General features: G+C 26.8%; 1 protein-coding gene across 2 annotated transcripts; it reads left to right on the top strand.

The window, feature by feature from the left end:
- Positions 1-97: 97 nt before the first annotated feature.
- LOC107448815 (cytochrome b5) lies at positions 98-13,865 on the top strand. 2 transcript variants are annotated; one of them, XM_087167598.1, is made up of 7 exons: positions 98-310; positions 854-982; positions 3,156-3,192; positions 4,947-5,038; positions 5,801-5,821; positions 7,243-7,262; positions 9,313-13,865. In XM_087167598.1, the coding sequence occupies exons 2-7, from the start codon at positions 866-868 to the stop codon at positions 9,395-9,397; spliced, it is 372 nt and encodes a 123-aa protein (XP_087023724.1). In that variant the 5' UTR covers positions 98-310; positions 854-865; the 3' UTR covers positions 9,398-13,865. The 2 variants fall into 2 exon arrangements, with proteins under 2 accessions (XP_087023724.1, XP_087023732.1); XM_087167606.1 differs by having other exon boundaries at positions 162-310; positions 9,269-13,865.
- Positions 13,866-14,769: the final 904 nt, after the last annotated feature.

Below are 14,769 nucleotides of genomic sequence, written 5' to 3' on the forward strand. Positions count from 1 at the left end.
GTAATAAGACAAAGCTTAAAGTTACAGTGAAATTGAAAGGAAGTGGTTTTGCGATAGTGTGATAACATTAATGATCATAATAAAATTTATATATTGTAGATTATTTCTTTGTACTCATCGATAAATTTTTTTTCCAAAGATTTGAAGTAATATGCATTATTATGGAACAATATTACGCTATTAAAAGGAGAATGCAACTCAACTTCAAGTTCAAATCAAAGTTCACGAAATTGCATGCAGATTTGGTTTTGTTTACTTATTTCGTAAACCGTCTTCAAAGAAGTTTTTTATGTTTTAGATATAATTCGAGGTAAATTATTCTTCCTTTGAAAAAAGATTTATTCATTAAGAGTTTTTTTTATATGACATTGTTCTGATTGCAAATATATGCTGTATCTCTAATCATTTATTTTATTTTAATTAGCTATAAAAATTGCTATTCATTTACAGTTTGCACTTTAAAAATTATTTTAGATAAAATCTTTAACTTTCTAAATTTTACCTTGATCAGAATAACAATTAATTTAGAGCATGCTTTTAATTGTATTAAATAATAATAGCTAAGGATAGGAGAATATACTAGTATTTGTACCTACCGGTACAAAATTTTTTTCTTTCTTTCTCTATTCTATGTCGTTTTTATAGATTAAAGTCTATTTCTGCTTGCACTATTATTCAAACTTTACATTCAAGCAAAGTGATTGTATGTAAAGTTTTAATTCTTTGAATTTATTGTTATAATGTTATAGACAACCAGTACAATTCAAAATCAGTTCTAATGTTTTAAAACTTTATTCATTAATGTAGAAAGAAAGTAAATATATATTTAAGTATAATTTTGCTTACTTTTTAGATTTCTTGTAAAATGCCTGAAGAAATTAAAACGTATTCTCTAGAGGAGATAGCAGCTCATTCAACTGAAGATTCTTTGTGGTTACTTATAGACAATGGCGTTTATGATGTTACACAGTTTAAGGATGAAGTAACTTTAATTAAATAAATTTTTTTCTTCCTAATAATAAGTTGGGGATATTTCCTTATCGGTATCTGTTCAAGTCTACTGAAATCGCCAGAGCGCTTAAAAAATTTTATATTTATATTTAAAAAAAAAAAAGAACATTTTTTGGTTTTCTTGCAATTAGCTATAAGTCATATCCTACTAGTTCGCCTCCTTCTCTGATGTTCTTTTTTTAGTTTTTTGCAGGCTACTGCCTGTAAGTTGCCAAAACTTGTTAATAGCTTTGGCATACATACTGATACGGAAATCTTCCCAAATTGTTAGATACTATTCTGTTGCATGGGGCATAATAAAAAATTCAAACTTTTATTAATATCAATGATGTTTAATTAATTGTGGTGTGATAATGGGTGCTTTTGATATTATTGGGATTTGATAGGTACTAGTGCCAGGGGTATTTCCATGTCTGTATTTTTTTCTTCTACTACCCTCGCCAAAGTGTTTTAACTTGCAAAGATTAAAAACAAAATGGGTTGGGATTTGTGATTATTTTAGCATAGATGTCAATATGGAAATATTCCCTTTGTACCAAGAATGCTAATTAAAATATTGTGATAAGTTTTTAGGTTAATTAGTACTAATGGTTTATTAATTGTAACTTTGAGTAGAATTGAATTTTATTGTTAAAAATTTTTTGGGAATAAGAAAATTAATTAACCGATACATTCCTCATTTTTAACAGATGTAAGGTTTTCCATGCATGTTAATTTTGTATACATGCTATTGTATTTTTATACATACAGTAAGACCTCGATTATCCGAGCTAATTGGGACCGCTAGTACCTCGGATATCGGAAATCTCGGTTAATAGAAACCATGTATAAAAACCCTCCGTGCTTGCGAATTTAACTACTTTTAAAGTAAAACACAATAGTAAATTTTTTAAATGATAAAAATAAACTTATATGAACTTATGTTTCACAGCTAAAAAGATTTATAAAGGAAATCAACTCTAGTAGTAAATTTTAAAAAGTGAAATGGAATTTTTTTTTATTATACTTAGTTAAATATCGAAAGACGCATTTTCAAAAATAACACAAATCTCCAGAAAATATTGTATTTTTAAAATTTACATGATTAAACTTGCAAGTCACATGACCACTTTTAACAAAGCATTCATGGGTGTTGTCTTCTCAGGGTGTAATATTTCATGGAAGTTGAGTGCTTTTGTGGGAAACAAGTGCCTGTGAACGAACTAGTATGTGTATAATTTCTTCCAAGCTCATTTTGGGGAGGAGGAAAAAAAAAATGTAGACTTTGTTATTGCCTCGGTTAACAGAAAACTCGGTTAATCGTGGTTCTACTGTACATGAAAAGTGATGCTGTTCCGTTTGACACCATAGAGCTTCGTGAAATACCTTTGAATTATTTGAATTTTAAATTCAAATTAGATTTTTTATAATATGAGCACTTTAATACTGTAAGCATTTATTTGGTTATTGGGCTGATATAAAAAGTAAATAAAATTTGTAATATTTCTATTTTTAATGTTTTTTTAGTAATATTTCAATTTTTAGTGTTTTTTAATGTAATTTTCTATTTAATTTCACATCTTTCTGCCACTTGTGTACTATCGCTCATTATTTAAAAATCATATAATTTATGTTCTTATGATATGCATTTCTGAGAAAACATATCTTTTCTTTGTTATTAAAATATTTATATTTTTTCAAGGAAACTTTCAATAAAATTTCAGTCTTATTTACTTCAAAAAGCTGTTTTCTTAAATGATTCCTAAAAATATTGTATAATTTATCTTTCTTTTAAGAAAAGGAAAGATAAAGCAATTTGTCAAAGATTACGCTTTTTAAAATTAATCATATTTATAAGGTCAGATGTTTAAGAGATGAAAATTAAAACAAAACAATGACTTTTTAAACTTTGAAGTAATTGGGAAAATATTCATTGTTAAGAGCAATGATTCATTCAGGTTTTAAAGTTAACCCAAGTAATGAAAAAATCAAGTTCAAGATGTGCAAGCTAATCTTAATGCTGTACAGTGAAACTTGGCAGAAGTTGACCTCTATATAGTAGCACTATGCAAACCAATTAAGATATTTATTTTAATTGTTTTTACTAAGTAGAAAAAACAAAAGTGACAAATTAATCTTACACATGGTTGTAATGTTTTTTTTAGCATCCTGGAGGTCCAGAAGTTTTGCAAGATTGGGGAGGTAAACTCAATTTTACTCTTAATCTTGTAGTAGTTACAAAAAGGATTTTGTTGTTTTAGTATGCTAGAATGCATTTATTGTTTGTATTAATCTTTTAAAATGTAAAACAATTTATTATATTCACAATATCTGACTAAAATTAAATAAGAATCTAATTTTTTTAATAGTTACACATTCTAAACACTGGAGTGGCTGCTTAAAAAGGAATTTTTACTAAGCAATTGCTCTAATGTTTTTTTTTTTTTTTTTTTTTGGCTAATTGATTATAAGCATGAAAAATACATATATTTATTTATATAAATCAGGATGCCTGGTCAAATTATTCAGCAAAAAATAAGCACTTTTCAAGCACTCAAAAATATTTTTAAGCACTTTAAAAAAATATCATAATTAGGTAGGGTTGGAAAGTTTTTGACAATTAATGTTTTATTTTGTTTTAACCATCATGTCAAAGAAACCTTTTGGCATTGTTTTTGACAATAGTTAAAAATCATGAAATTTTGAATCACGTAAAACGATTGGCGTTTTCTTTCGCTACGGACTGACAATACGCTGAAATAGATTGGGATTGAATTAATTGTGAAAACGTTGAATAGAACGATGTGAATTGTGTCTTTTTGCATAATTCGAAGCGAAAGTCAACATAGTAAAGGAAAAATCTCATTTTGAAAAAGGGGAAATTAAGCCCTTTTTAAAAACACCCAATGAAAAAAGCACCTTTAAGGGCTTTTAAAAAAGGAAAATCAAAAATAAGTGCTTTTTAAAAACGCTACGCACCCTGTAAATGCATGCAATCATTCCAATTGTTTATGCTATCTCGGTAGGATATTATTTTGTAAAAGATTGTTGCATAACTTTTCTAATGTAAAGAATATTATACATTAAAATAAAAAAAAAATTGGTGTATTATTTTAATTCCTTGGTGTCTAATAAGTAATAGTAGGGTTTGATATATATTTATTTACCAAAAAATATTGCTAGCTGTGTAATTTAAAGATGTCGATAATGTTTATGATTTGAAAATTGACTATTTAAAATTTTCGCGATCATGTAGGTTTTTGACATGCCAAAAACCTGAACCATGCAGGGATGCCACTCTTTCATGCTGAGAACAGAATTCCGTTTTGTTTAAAATATCAAAATCCAAGAAATAAATTTTAAGAAATATTATACTAATAAAAAAATTTCACAAAAAAAATTTTTACTAATTTTTTGCAGTGTATTATTAATATAATAATTGTGAATTTCTATTATTTAGGGTGCTTTGTTTTTATTAACAAATCTATAGTATTCCTAGTTAATAAGAATTGTTTAATGTTAGGGGAATTAAGACTATTTAATAAAAATTCTTAAAATCATATTTAACTTACTATTTTAAAACTATTCTGGAAAGTCAATTGATGTACTTTTTTAAAAATATTGATGCAAGAAGTATTATAATTTACATACTTATTATAATGTTTAAGAGTGACGTTTGATCGCATTACAGAACACTGTCAAAAATGTACAGATAAATTTCGGTCCTGCGATTATTTAAAAGTGGTGCCCCTGACCATGGTCCAAACTGAGAACAAAGTCACTTACCCAACTCTATTTACTTTTTATTTTATGTTTTAAACATGTGAGTGACATTTTAGCACTTGAAAAATTTAAATGTTCTTTATGATTTGTTTATAGCTGGTTATTATCCATGAAATATCTTAATTATATCAAGTTATTAATATTGCTCTTTTATTGATAAAATTATTTTAAAGGCAAGGAAGCTACAGAAGCTTTTGAAGATGTTGGACATTCTTCAGATGCAAAAAGTCAATTGAAACAATATAAAATAGGAGAATTATGTGAAGTAATAGAATTTTAAACTTATATTTGTTTGTTTTAACATTGTTAATTTTCATATTTATAGACTTCGTGTTATTTATGAACTATTTTAATTAATAATAAGAATAGACTGTTTGTTATGAATCAGTTTAATATTTTTTTACAGATCTAAGATTTTCTACTCTTACATACATTAATTTAGAGAATTTGAAATCAAAGTTTTATGTTAATTTTTCTGTTCTTATTTAATTAATCAATTTTCTATTTCTATCATCTGCGCACTACATACTTGTTAAATAAAAGCTGGTAATAGAAATTTGCTTTTTTCTTGTTAAGCATGTAAGGGTTATTTCTATATTTGTTAAATTATATTTTAAAAAATATCTCCTTAAGTCATTGAAATTCTTGGATTAATAAATATATAATGATACAAACATTAGTTGCTTATTATAGTTTTTCATTTTCAAATTATTATATTTTACATGCTTTATTGCCATGAGATCTTTCAGTTTTCTGAATATCGAACTATATTTTCTTTATTATTATAGTGAATAAACATAAATTTAAAATAAGAAAAACACCAGGATAACAGGTAAGAAGTGAGATTAATTTTTTAATTGCATTCATTGGCTTGAGTTATTAATAAACTTATTGCCTCAGCTGATTTTTTTTCATCGTTTTTATATGCATATTTAGTGTTTTTCTATTCCTATAATAAGGTAAAAATTCAATTAAATTTCTGTTGAATTGGAAAAAAATTGTTAAAATAATTTTCTTTTTCTTTCAGGCAGATAGAAAAGCAAAAAAGGTAAGTAATCTATATTTGAAACCTTTACTTAATATAGTCATATTTGGTCAGTATGAGGAGTAAAAAATTGGAAATTTAAATCATTTACTAGTTATTATTTTTAATGTTTAGACTCTGATATCTATTAGGTAGTTTCTTCTTCTTATTATTATTTGTTGTTTCGATTTGGCTTCATCCATATAAAGTTAATTAACTTCTTAATTAATTACTTGTATTTATCTGAAATTTTAGAAATTTATAAATAATATATTAGACGAGAAATGAAAGCACTTTCATAGACATAACATAAAATTTGTTCTTTATTTATTAACAATAGTAGTTTATGTATAGAATATGTGTGTTATGTATAGTGTACAGTTAATGAAAAATATCTACATATTTTACATTTTTGTTATGAAATTTCTGAACTGATAATAAAAAAATTTGTGTCCACTTTGAGTTTACATTAACAAAGTTGACAATATAGTTTTATTTTGTTATTTGGCCTGTTATTTGTTCAGTATACAAAAACATCCTGAACAACTTTTAATCTAAATGTCAGATTTTCATGTATATGGACTCAATAGTTAAAAAACCTAACCTTTATGCTAATTAACTTGTATAAAAGATATTTTAAGTTATAAAATCAGGCACAAAAAACACACTTTCCTTGAATTAACATATGTTTTTTCAACCAATTTTTCTTAACTCTCAACATGTGGGCAGCGATAATCTGGAAAATTTGATAATGGTTGTATTTAGGCTGAAAAGAGGTTGAATGTTAGAGTCTTAAAACGTTAATTTCCTTTTTTGCATACTTCTTTACTTCACCACATTAAAAAAGTAATGTTTTTACATTTTGATTTCCCAAAAGCTATTAAAAATCAATTTCTTTAAAATTTTGGATTTTGTCATTTAAACTTTTGTACATTAAATTGAGGTAAAAATAGATATACAATTCAAAGTTTGTTCCATTCTTTCTTAACTAATAAGTGATTATAAAAAGTAAGTTTTTAAAAGCAATTATCTTTAGATTAACAAATTTTACGATTGTTTGCGAAGTTTTTTTAAACTCAAATCATTAGTTCAGAGTTGGGGCAAAATATGTAAAACTGGAAATTAAATTACGAGGTCTTAGCTTTTGCCACATTTTCCAGGGAACCATATTTTTCAGTCTCCATATTTTGAGGCTCAAGAATCCAAACCTGCTGAAAAAAAAGTTATGTTTATCCAGAGAAAGTATATTTTTGTGTTCGATTTTGTAATTTAAAATATCAACTGCACTAAATAAGTAGCATATTTAAATTTAGGCACCTAGTGCATGAGAATCTAATCTTTAGATCAAGTATTATTTAGGGTATTTATTATTTTGTGCACTTTACATATTAAATTTTATTATAAATTAAAATACTATTTAAGTCTTATTTTAAATTATTTTTCAGGCTCCTGGCACAAGTAGCTGGTAAGTCTCGCAAATTACTTTTTAATTGTTCCTTTTTTTGTCTTATTATTTATTGTTTATGTAATTTTTGTGATGTCTTATTATTTATTGTTTAAATAATGTATATATTTGTAGCCTCAATAAACTTAGAGTTTGAACCTGAACTCATTACACTCTTTACATTTTACAAATGCAATTTGTATGCTTATTAACTAGAATTTTAAAGCTCGTTAAAGATAATTCTATGAAAATAATTAAACCACACATTACACAATTTACTAAACTTTATTAAATAAATAAATGCCATAGAAATATTAAAACCTTTACAAAAAGATCATTTTAAAATATATGGGCTAAACATTTGCATTTCACTCACAAATATTAGGGTTAGAAAATTCATCATTATCCTTATGACATTAATATCGTGACAATGTGTCTGTAAATGTTGTGATCATGCTTAATTTTAAGAGTAAGAATATTAATGCTTTAATTGTCTCCCTTTTTTATTGAACAAAATTTTTCATATTTGTGTTCAGAGGAATTGAAAAAAATTTTATTCATTCATAAACGTAAATTTATTTTGAAATGTATAAAATACAAAATTATATATATTACATTGCGCAATATTGTACAATTTTGTTAAATTGTTATACATATTTTTAAACAATATCATTACTGTATTTCATTGGTCCTACTGTTTTACTGTTTTTAAAATATACTTAAACTTTAAATATTAAAATAAACTAATACATGTTTTTGCTATAAGTTTTTTTATGCAGAAAACAATAAGAAAAAGAATCATTCAAATAGTGTAAAAACTAGACTTTGTAAAGAAAATTTTTGTATTACTGGTATTTTTTGAAGCAGCTAAATAAAGTAAATTAAAGCAATTAAAGTAAACAAAAAGTGATTGAAGAGCATGCTATTAACTCTCTAAGTAATTTCTTAGTTTGATTAGAGTTGTAAGGTAGCAAAAATCAAGTGTTAATCCTGATGTAAACCATTTTTAAACATCTGAAAACAAAAATTTTGCATTTTAATTTATATAATGGCCTTCATATCTATACTATAAAAAATGAGGCTTCAAAGCAGGCAATGAGAACAGCTGTGTTACTAAAAAATAGTCGTGACTTAAATTAAGTAAACAGGCGGTCATTTTTTCCCATTGGTGTTCTTTCTTTCTTCTTTTTTTAGAAAATATTTTAATGATAAAAGTTTATCACAATAGAAAGCGACTCTCAAAAACCGAATTTTCATTAAAATATCCAATGTCTCCAATTAAAGTTTTGATCCTTCAGAATCCATTAATTAGTGGAGGAAAGATTCATGTGGAGCGAGAGTTTTTTTTTAACAATTCATATACTATTTCAAAGTTATAGCAATATATACATCAAATGTATTTTGCAATTCTAAATACTTTAATTATATTATTATTTATTATATTATTTTTATTGTTGAATTAAGTTTTTATTACCAAATATTACTTCTAATTTGAAATTTTTTTTTGAAGTAGTTTAAAGTGAAAAAAATTGAGAAAAAAAAAGCTTTTAAATCAAAAAGGACTTATAGTTTTTTGTCACCAATTTATTATGTTTGAAGAAAAAGTGGTTACTAAATTATTAGAGTTACCAGTCACGAGCCACTTCCTGAAAAATTTAAATTTTCAGGTCTATGTGCACCAATTTTGGTCCAAATTGGTTTGAATAGTAGATTTGTATGAGGAACATACAAAGTTTGATTTGCAGTTACTTAGATGTCTGAAATATTTTTATGCAAACAAATTTTATTTTATGGCTAAACCTTTAATTATGTCACATAAGATACTATAGCCTTTAAGAATTAAGTAAATTTTGTTTCCCTTTTCAATTATCTATCAACCCTTTAACAAAACATTAAATATATATAATATCCAATTTACTCTGGTCAATAGTAATAAAAACATAGGAAATTAATTTGTATTACATTATTTATAACAACTATACATATTTAGTCTTAATCGTTCTTTTGAGAATTATTCATATTATCAGGTGTGTTCTTCTGTAATTATTGATGATGGCCCTCCCTTCTTCAGCTTTCGGATGCGCTATTTTCTTCCCGTGGGTGTTGCTGTGATGGCATTTCTGGTGTATGGCATGTACAAGCGCCTCAACAAATAATTCAATTTCTTCCTCACTGGAGCACTTAACCATTCAATGTTCTGATCATGTTTAATGGCATGTATTGTAATTTATGAATGTTTACTTATCAGCTAATAAATATGATGACACTGCCATGTAATTCCGGTAATTTTTTTATGTTTATGATTTTGTATTAGTAATTATAATTATTTATATTTTTGTATGTAATTTAACTTTGATTGAGATATTTTGCAGCTATTTCATTTTAAGAATAAAAGTATTCTAACTGTAGTATATCATGTTAAAATATGTTAGTATGTATGTATGTTTAAGTTTTTTGGCTTTTTTTTCAGATTTTTTTTATTATTGGAAAGTGCATTGAGTTTTCTCTTTTTAAAATCGTAATTCTTTTGTAAATTTATAAAAATTTTGTAAAAAAAAATAATTATTGAAATGTATTATTGTTAGGCGTAAATTTGAAAGAGTTTTTCTAACAACAAATGTTATCTGTTATTTATTATATCTATGCATCACAAAAAATAAATTGCAAATAGATGTAAAAAAAAAAAGGAAAGATTTGACTTAAATTTATCAAGTTTTCATATTATTCATGTTGCCAAATTCTACTTTGTTTAGTTTCATTTTTGTTATGTATATAAAGAAACTATAGTAATAGGCTTTTGAAAAAAAATTCAGTACAGTGGTACCTCGAGATACGAGTGCCCTAACATACGAGTTATTTGAGATACGAGCTGTCGAGCGAGCGAAGTTTTGTTTTGAGATACGAGTGACATTTGAGATACGAGGAACGGCCAGGCAAGTCCTTCTCATCCTCGACAATGCTCCTGCTCACCCACCGAACCTCGAACATGACATCCTCGAAGAGTTCAAGTTTATAAAGGTTCTCTATCTACCACCACTCCTATCCTGCAGCCCATGGATCAGCAGGTGATTTCTAATTTTAAAAAGCTGTACACTAAGCACCTGTTCCGGCGCTGCTTTGAGGTGACAGAAAACAGAAACCTCACCCTTTGAGAGTACTGGGAGGACAACTTTAACATCGTGATATGCCTCAGAATTATTGATCAGGCCTGGCTGAGCGTTGCAACGAGGACCTTGACCTCTGCATGGAAGAAGCTGTGGCCAGAGTGAGTCTGTAGCCGAAAATTGTGCTGTGACCTGAGTCTATAGCTTCGAAGGATTCGAACCCAAAGTGCCAGTGGAGGAGGATATTGGGTCTCTGGGAAAATCCATGGACCTGGTGATGGGTGAGAGAGACGTGAACGAGCTCATCGAGGAGTACTCTTAGGAACTGACGACAGAGGAATTACAAGAGTTACCGTCGCAGCAGCATTCGGGGGTTCTGCAAGAAATTGGTTTCGAGGAAGAGCCAGAGGTGGAGGAGGTTATCTCTACAAGTGAGATAAAAGTGTTCTTGGGAATGTGGGCAAGAATTTCACAGTTCGTGCAAGGAAACATCCCGAAAAAGTTGCATCTGGTCGTGCATCGGAACTATTTCATGACACTCGCCTAACTCATTTCTGCAGCATTCTGAGAAGGAGGAAGAAACAAACCTCCTTGGAAAATTTTTTTTTAATCCAGCTAAAAAAGCAAAGACCGGTGAAGAGAAAAGCAGTGACTAAAATTAAGCATACAGTAGCATTTAAGATGTGTGAAACTTGCATTTAAGTGATCAAAATACAAATATGTATGCACACTTTATAAAACCAGTTTTTTTTTTTTTTTGCTTTACATTTTCTTTTATTATGTTTTTATACAATATTTGTCATTTATAAATACATTTTTCTTATTCAAAAACACGTAACAAAAACAATTGGGGGTAGCATTTTTGGGGCTGGAACGGATTAATGGCATTTCAATTAATTTCAATGGGGAAAATTGCTTTGAGATACGAGCAAATTGACATACGAGCAAGGTTACGGAGCGAATTAAACTCGTATCTCGAGGTATCACTGTATTCTATTATGACTAATTACTTAGTTTTTGTTTGAGAAAAACTTTAAGTAATAATAAGCTATAATCTGCAACTTGATAAACTTGGAGCACATTTAATTTTTTTTTTTTTTTTTTTTTTTGAAAAAAAGTTTATGAATGATTTAAAAATAAATTTTTTAAATGTAAATTTGATATTGTAAGCAGACATGTTATAAAAAGTTTTCAAGGTGATTAAATTATTGTAGTTGATAAATGACTTTAAAATCACTGTTTCCATGCTGTTATTTTAGATTAATGAAACTATTCTGCATCTGTATAAAATTATTTTAGAAATCCTTCTTGAATTTTAATATATATTACATTATTAACTCAATGTAATTTACACATTTTCTTTTGTATCAGTTCAATCTAAAAACAATCTATTGTTTTTTTAAATTTTTAAAAATTAATTTTCTTAAATGATAATATTTTTTAGATTTAAAAAATTATATAAAAAATAATTTACAAGAATTCTTGATTTTTGCAATCCAAAGATCTTTGTGTGTTAATTCCTATTGCAATACAAATACAATCACTTTCTACTTTTTATTACAGTTGCAAAACTTCACACCATGTTAAAAATATGCAATTTGAAACGATTGATGGTAAACTCATGTATTAACATAAAATATAAACATAAATAGCATTATATTTAGTATTACTTTTGAAAAAATTTAACAGATTAAAAAAGATGGCACAGTCTAAACGTACAGCTTTGATTCAAGCATTTTTGCTTTAAAACATTCGATAGATAAATAGAGAATGATGCCTTTAAGTTTGAGTATAAAGATTTTTGTTAATAGTTTGAAAATATTTATCTTAAAAGTAGAAAATTAACCAGGAAATTTTTTCTATAGATATTAAAACTTAAGCAATACTGTCTACCATTTTTCCTGCTATATTTATGTGATATTTTTAGCATTAGTACATAGAACTACTGCAATATTACTATTACAATTATTTTCATGAGCTTAAAATCAAACTTCCAAAAATAATGGTATGCTAAAACATTCCTGATCTATGTATATTGTTATATTTTCAATAGATTAGTTGTTTCTTGTAGTTTTTTTTTTGTTTGAAGAAGCTGAAAAATAAATATTAATAATTATTTTGTATATTTTAATGATAAGATTACTACCACTAATTTTTACAAGGATTTATTCTTAGGTAGAAACAGATATTTGATTATGCATGTTGTGATAAAAAAGTTTCCCTTTTGAGGGCTGTACATTCCAGATTCGGTGCAGCAGTCATGCAGAATTATCGTGAACATTTAAGTAATCATTCCACTGCTTTAAATATTTTAGGGGGACCAAAAAGTAATGTACTTGTACCCCTAATACTTGTTTGGTAAAACACTTTTTTTTTTCCCAACTGCCTTAATGAAGTCCAAAATTGCATGATGAATATCTACGTTAATCGAACTCTTAAGGACTTTTGGTGTGCAAAAAAATTGAATAATTGCAGGAGAGGAAAATAGGAGTGTAAGACAAGTGTTGGAGTGCTCCGAAGAATGTATAACAGTCTTTTGGTCCTGTTTGGACGCATTTACTCTCAATTGCTGCTGTTAATATTTCAGCATTTTTCACACACACACACACGTTTCCAAAACAAACAAATTAAACCCTAATTCATGTGTAGATGCTGTTTGTTATATATGCATTCATTTGCAAATTTCTACAGCCATCCTCCAATGGAAATGTTTTGATCAAGTCTATAGATTTGCAATGTAAAAATGTGATACATTTAATTTATCATATGACTTCTAAATGTACGTGCTTCATATATTTGTTTTCAGAAAATCATTTCATTCCTCTAGTGGTTTCAATTTGGAAAATGTACTAATTTGAAGGGAAGTTTCTTTTCTATGTACTTTTCCTATCTGACATTAACCCATATCTGTAATTTTTCATCAGCAGGAAAAAAAAATTTTATGAAAAATTAGAAATATGGGTTAATGTTTCTTTTACTTGCTCCATTTTTTGTCTTATAACGCAAAAAAAAAAGACAGCAAAAAGTTATTTTTTATGTTTTTAACCACAGAATTAAATTTCATAGTTGATATTTTTTATGTTTTGTGTTTCAGTAGCAAAAGTAAATGGATATTAAAACATTATTATTTTAAAACTGTCTTACCATTTAAGTTAGTTCTAAATGGTTTGATACATTGTTGATTCCTATTTTTTGCTGTTGATATTTCTTTTTAAAAAATTCTTGATGAAATAATTTAAAAAAAAACTTTTTCTGGTAAATGGTAAGCAATTATGTTTACTAGCTTAAAGGATCAGAATTTATGTTTATGTATAGAATGTTTTAACTAATGATAGAAAGTTTATACCTTAATATTTTCAAAAATAAAATTCTTTTATTTCATGTTTTTATTTTTTTCCCCCAACATTGTGTTTAATTATACAGCTAATGTAATCTCTGTGATAAATTTTTAATAAATCAAAAACATTTTAACAGTCTTTGCAGCTGTATTTTGTGAAATTTAATAAAAATATTATGCCAATTAACATTATTACTTCATTTTTAAATCTTTTGGTTTCATACAGTACATAAAATCCCTGATTTGGAGAATGTCAGTCTACAAGCACGTTTTTTTTTTTCCTTTTTTTTCTTTTTAATGAACATTTTGTCCTAACTTAACATAACCACATATTTTAAAAATACTTTTTTAATAAAAGGGGAGAGGCAATTTGGCACCTTGAATTACTATTATTTGTAAAAAAAAATTTCAAAAAAGAAATTGAAAGCAGGGCAGAAATATAAATGCTCAAAGCAGAAAATTTAGCAGTAGTGACTGGGAAAAGCACACTTGTGAGCTTCTTAGGTCTCTGAATTCCACTAGAAATATCTGAATCTTAATTCTGCATATTTATTTTTAATGTAATGCAAAACTGAGATCTTGTCTATTCAGCAGTTTTACCTTTTACACATCTATTTTTTTTAAATACAATTACCTCTTCTGGAAATGCTGTTACATATATTGACTTTTATTATAAAAATTTTATTCTTTACAGCCAGAGCTTTCAATTGTTTTCTTATTTGCTTTATTGTTTTCAAAAAATTCTAATTTGAAGAATGCTAAGATTAAACCATCGGAGTTCAAAAATATTTAATATGATTATATTAGAAGATTTAATTCTGTACTAAAAGGTACTTGTGTTTAATTCAGTACTACATACCTCAAAAAATGCTAATCAAATCAAATTTTAAAAAATTCCCGAATGAAATATTTTTAAAAGACGCATTCAATGATTCTTAACTGATTTGTCGTTTTGTGGGGCCATTTTAAGTATGAAGTTAAATTAACTAGTAAGGTGGCTTAACATAGTTGTGTGGTAATCCTTCAATCAATTAGTATAAAACTTTCAAAGTAACCTGAATTTTCCGAGAAAGCTGTAACTAATTTG

This window comes from Parasteatoda tepidariorum, chromosome 1 (genome assembly GCF_982258835.1).
Source record: "Parasteatoda tepidariorum strain Cologne lab strain chromosome 1, Ptep-v5.0, whole genome shotgun sequence".
Classification (NCBI taxonomy): domain Eukaryota; kingdom Metazoa; phylum Arthropoda; class Arachnida; order Araneae; family Theridiidae; genus Parasteatoda; species Parasteatoda tepidariorum.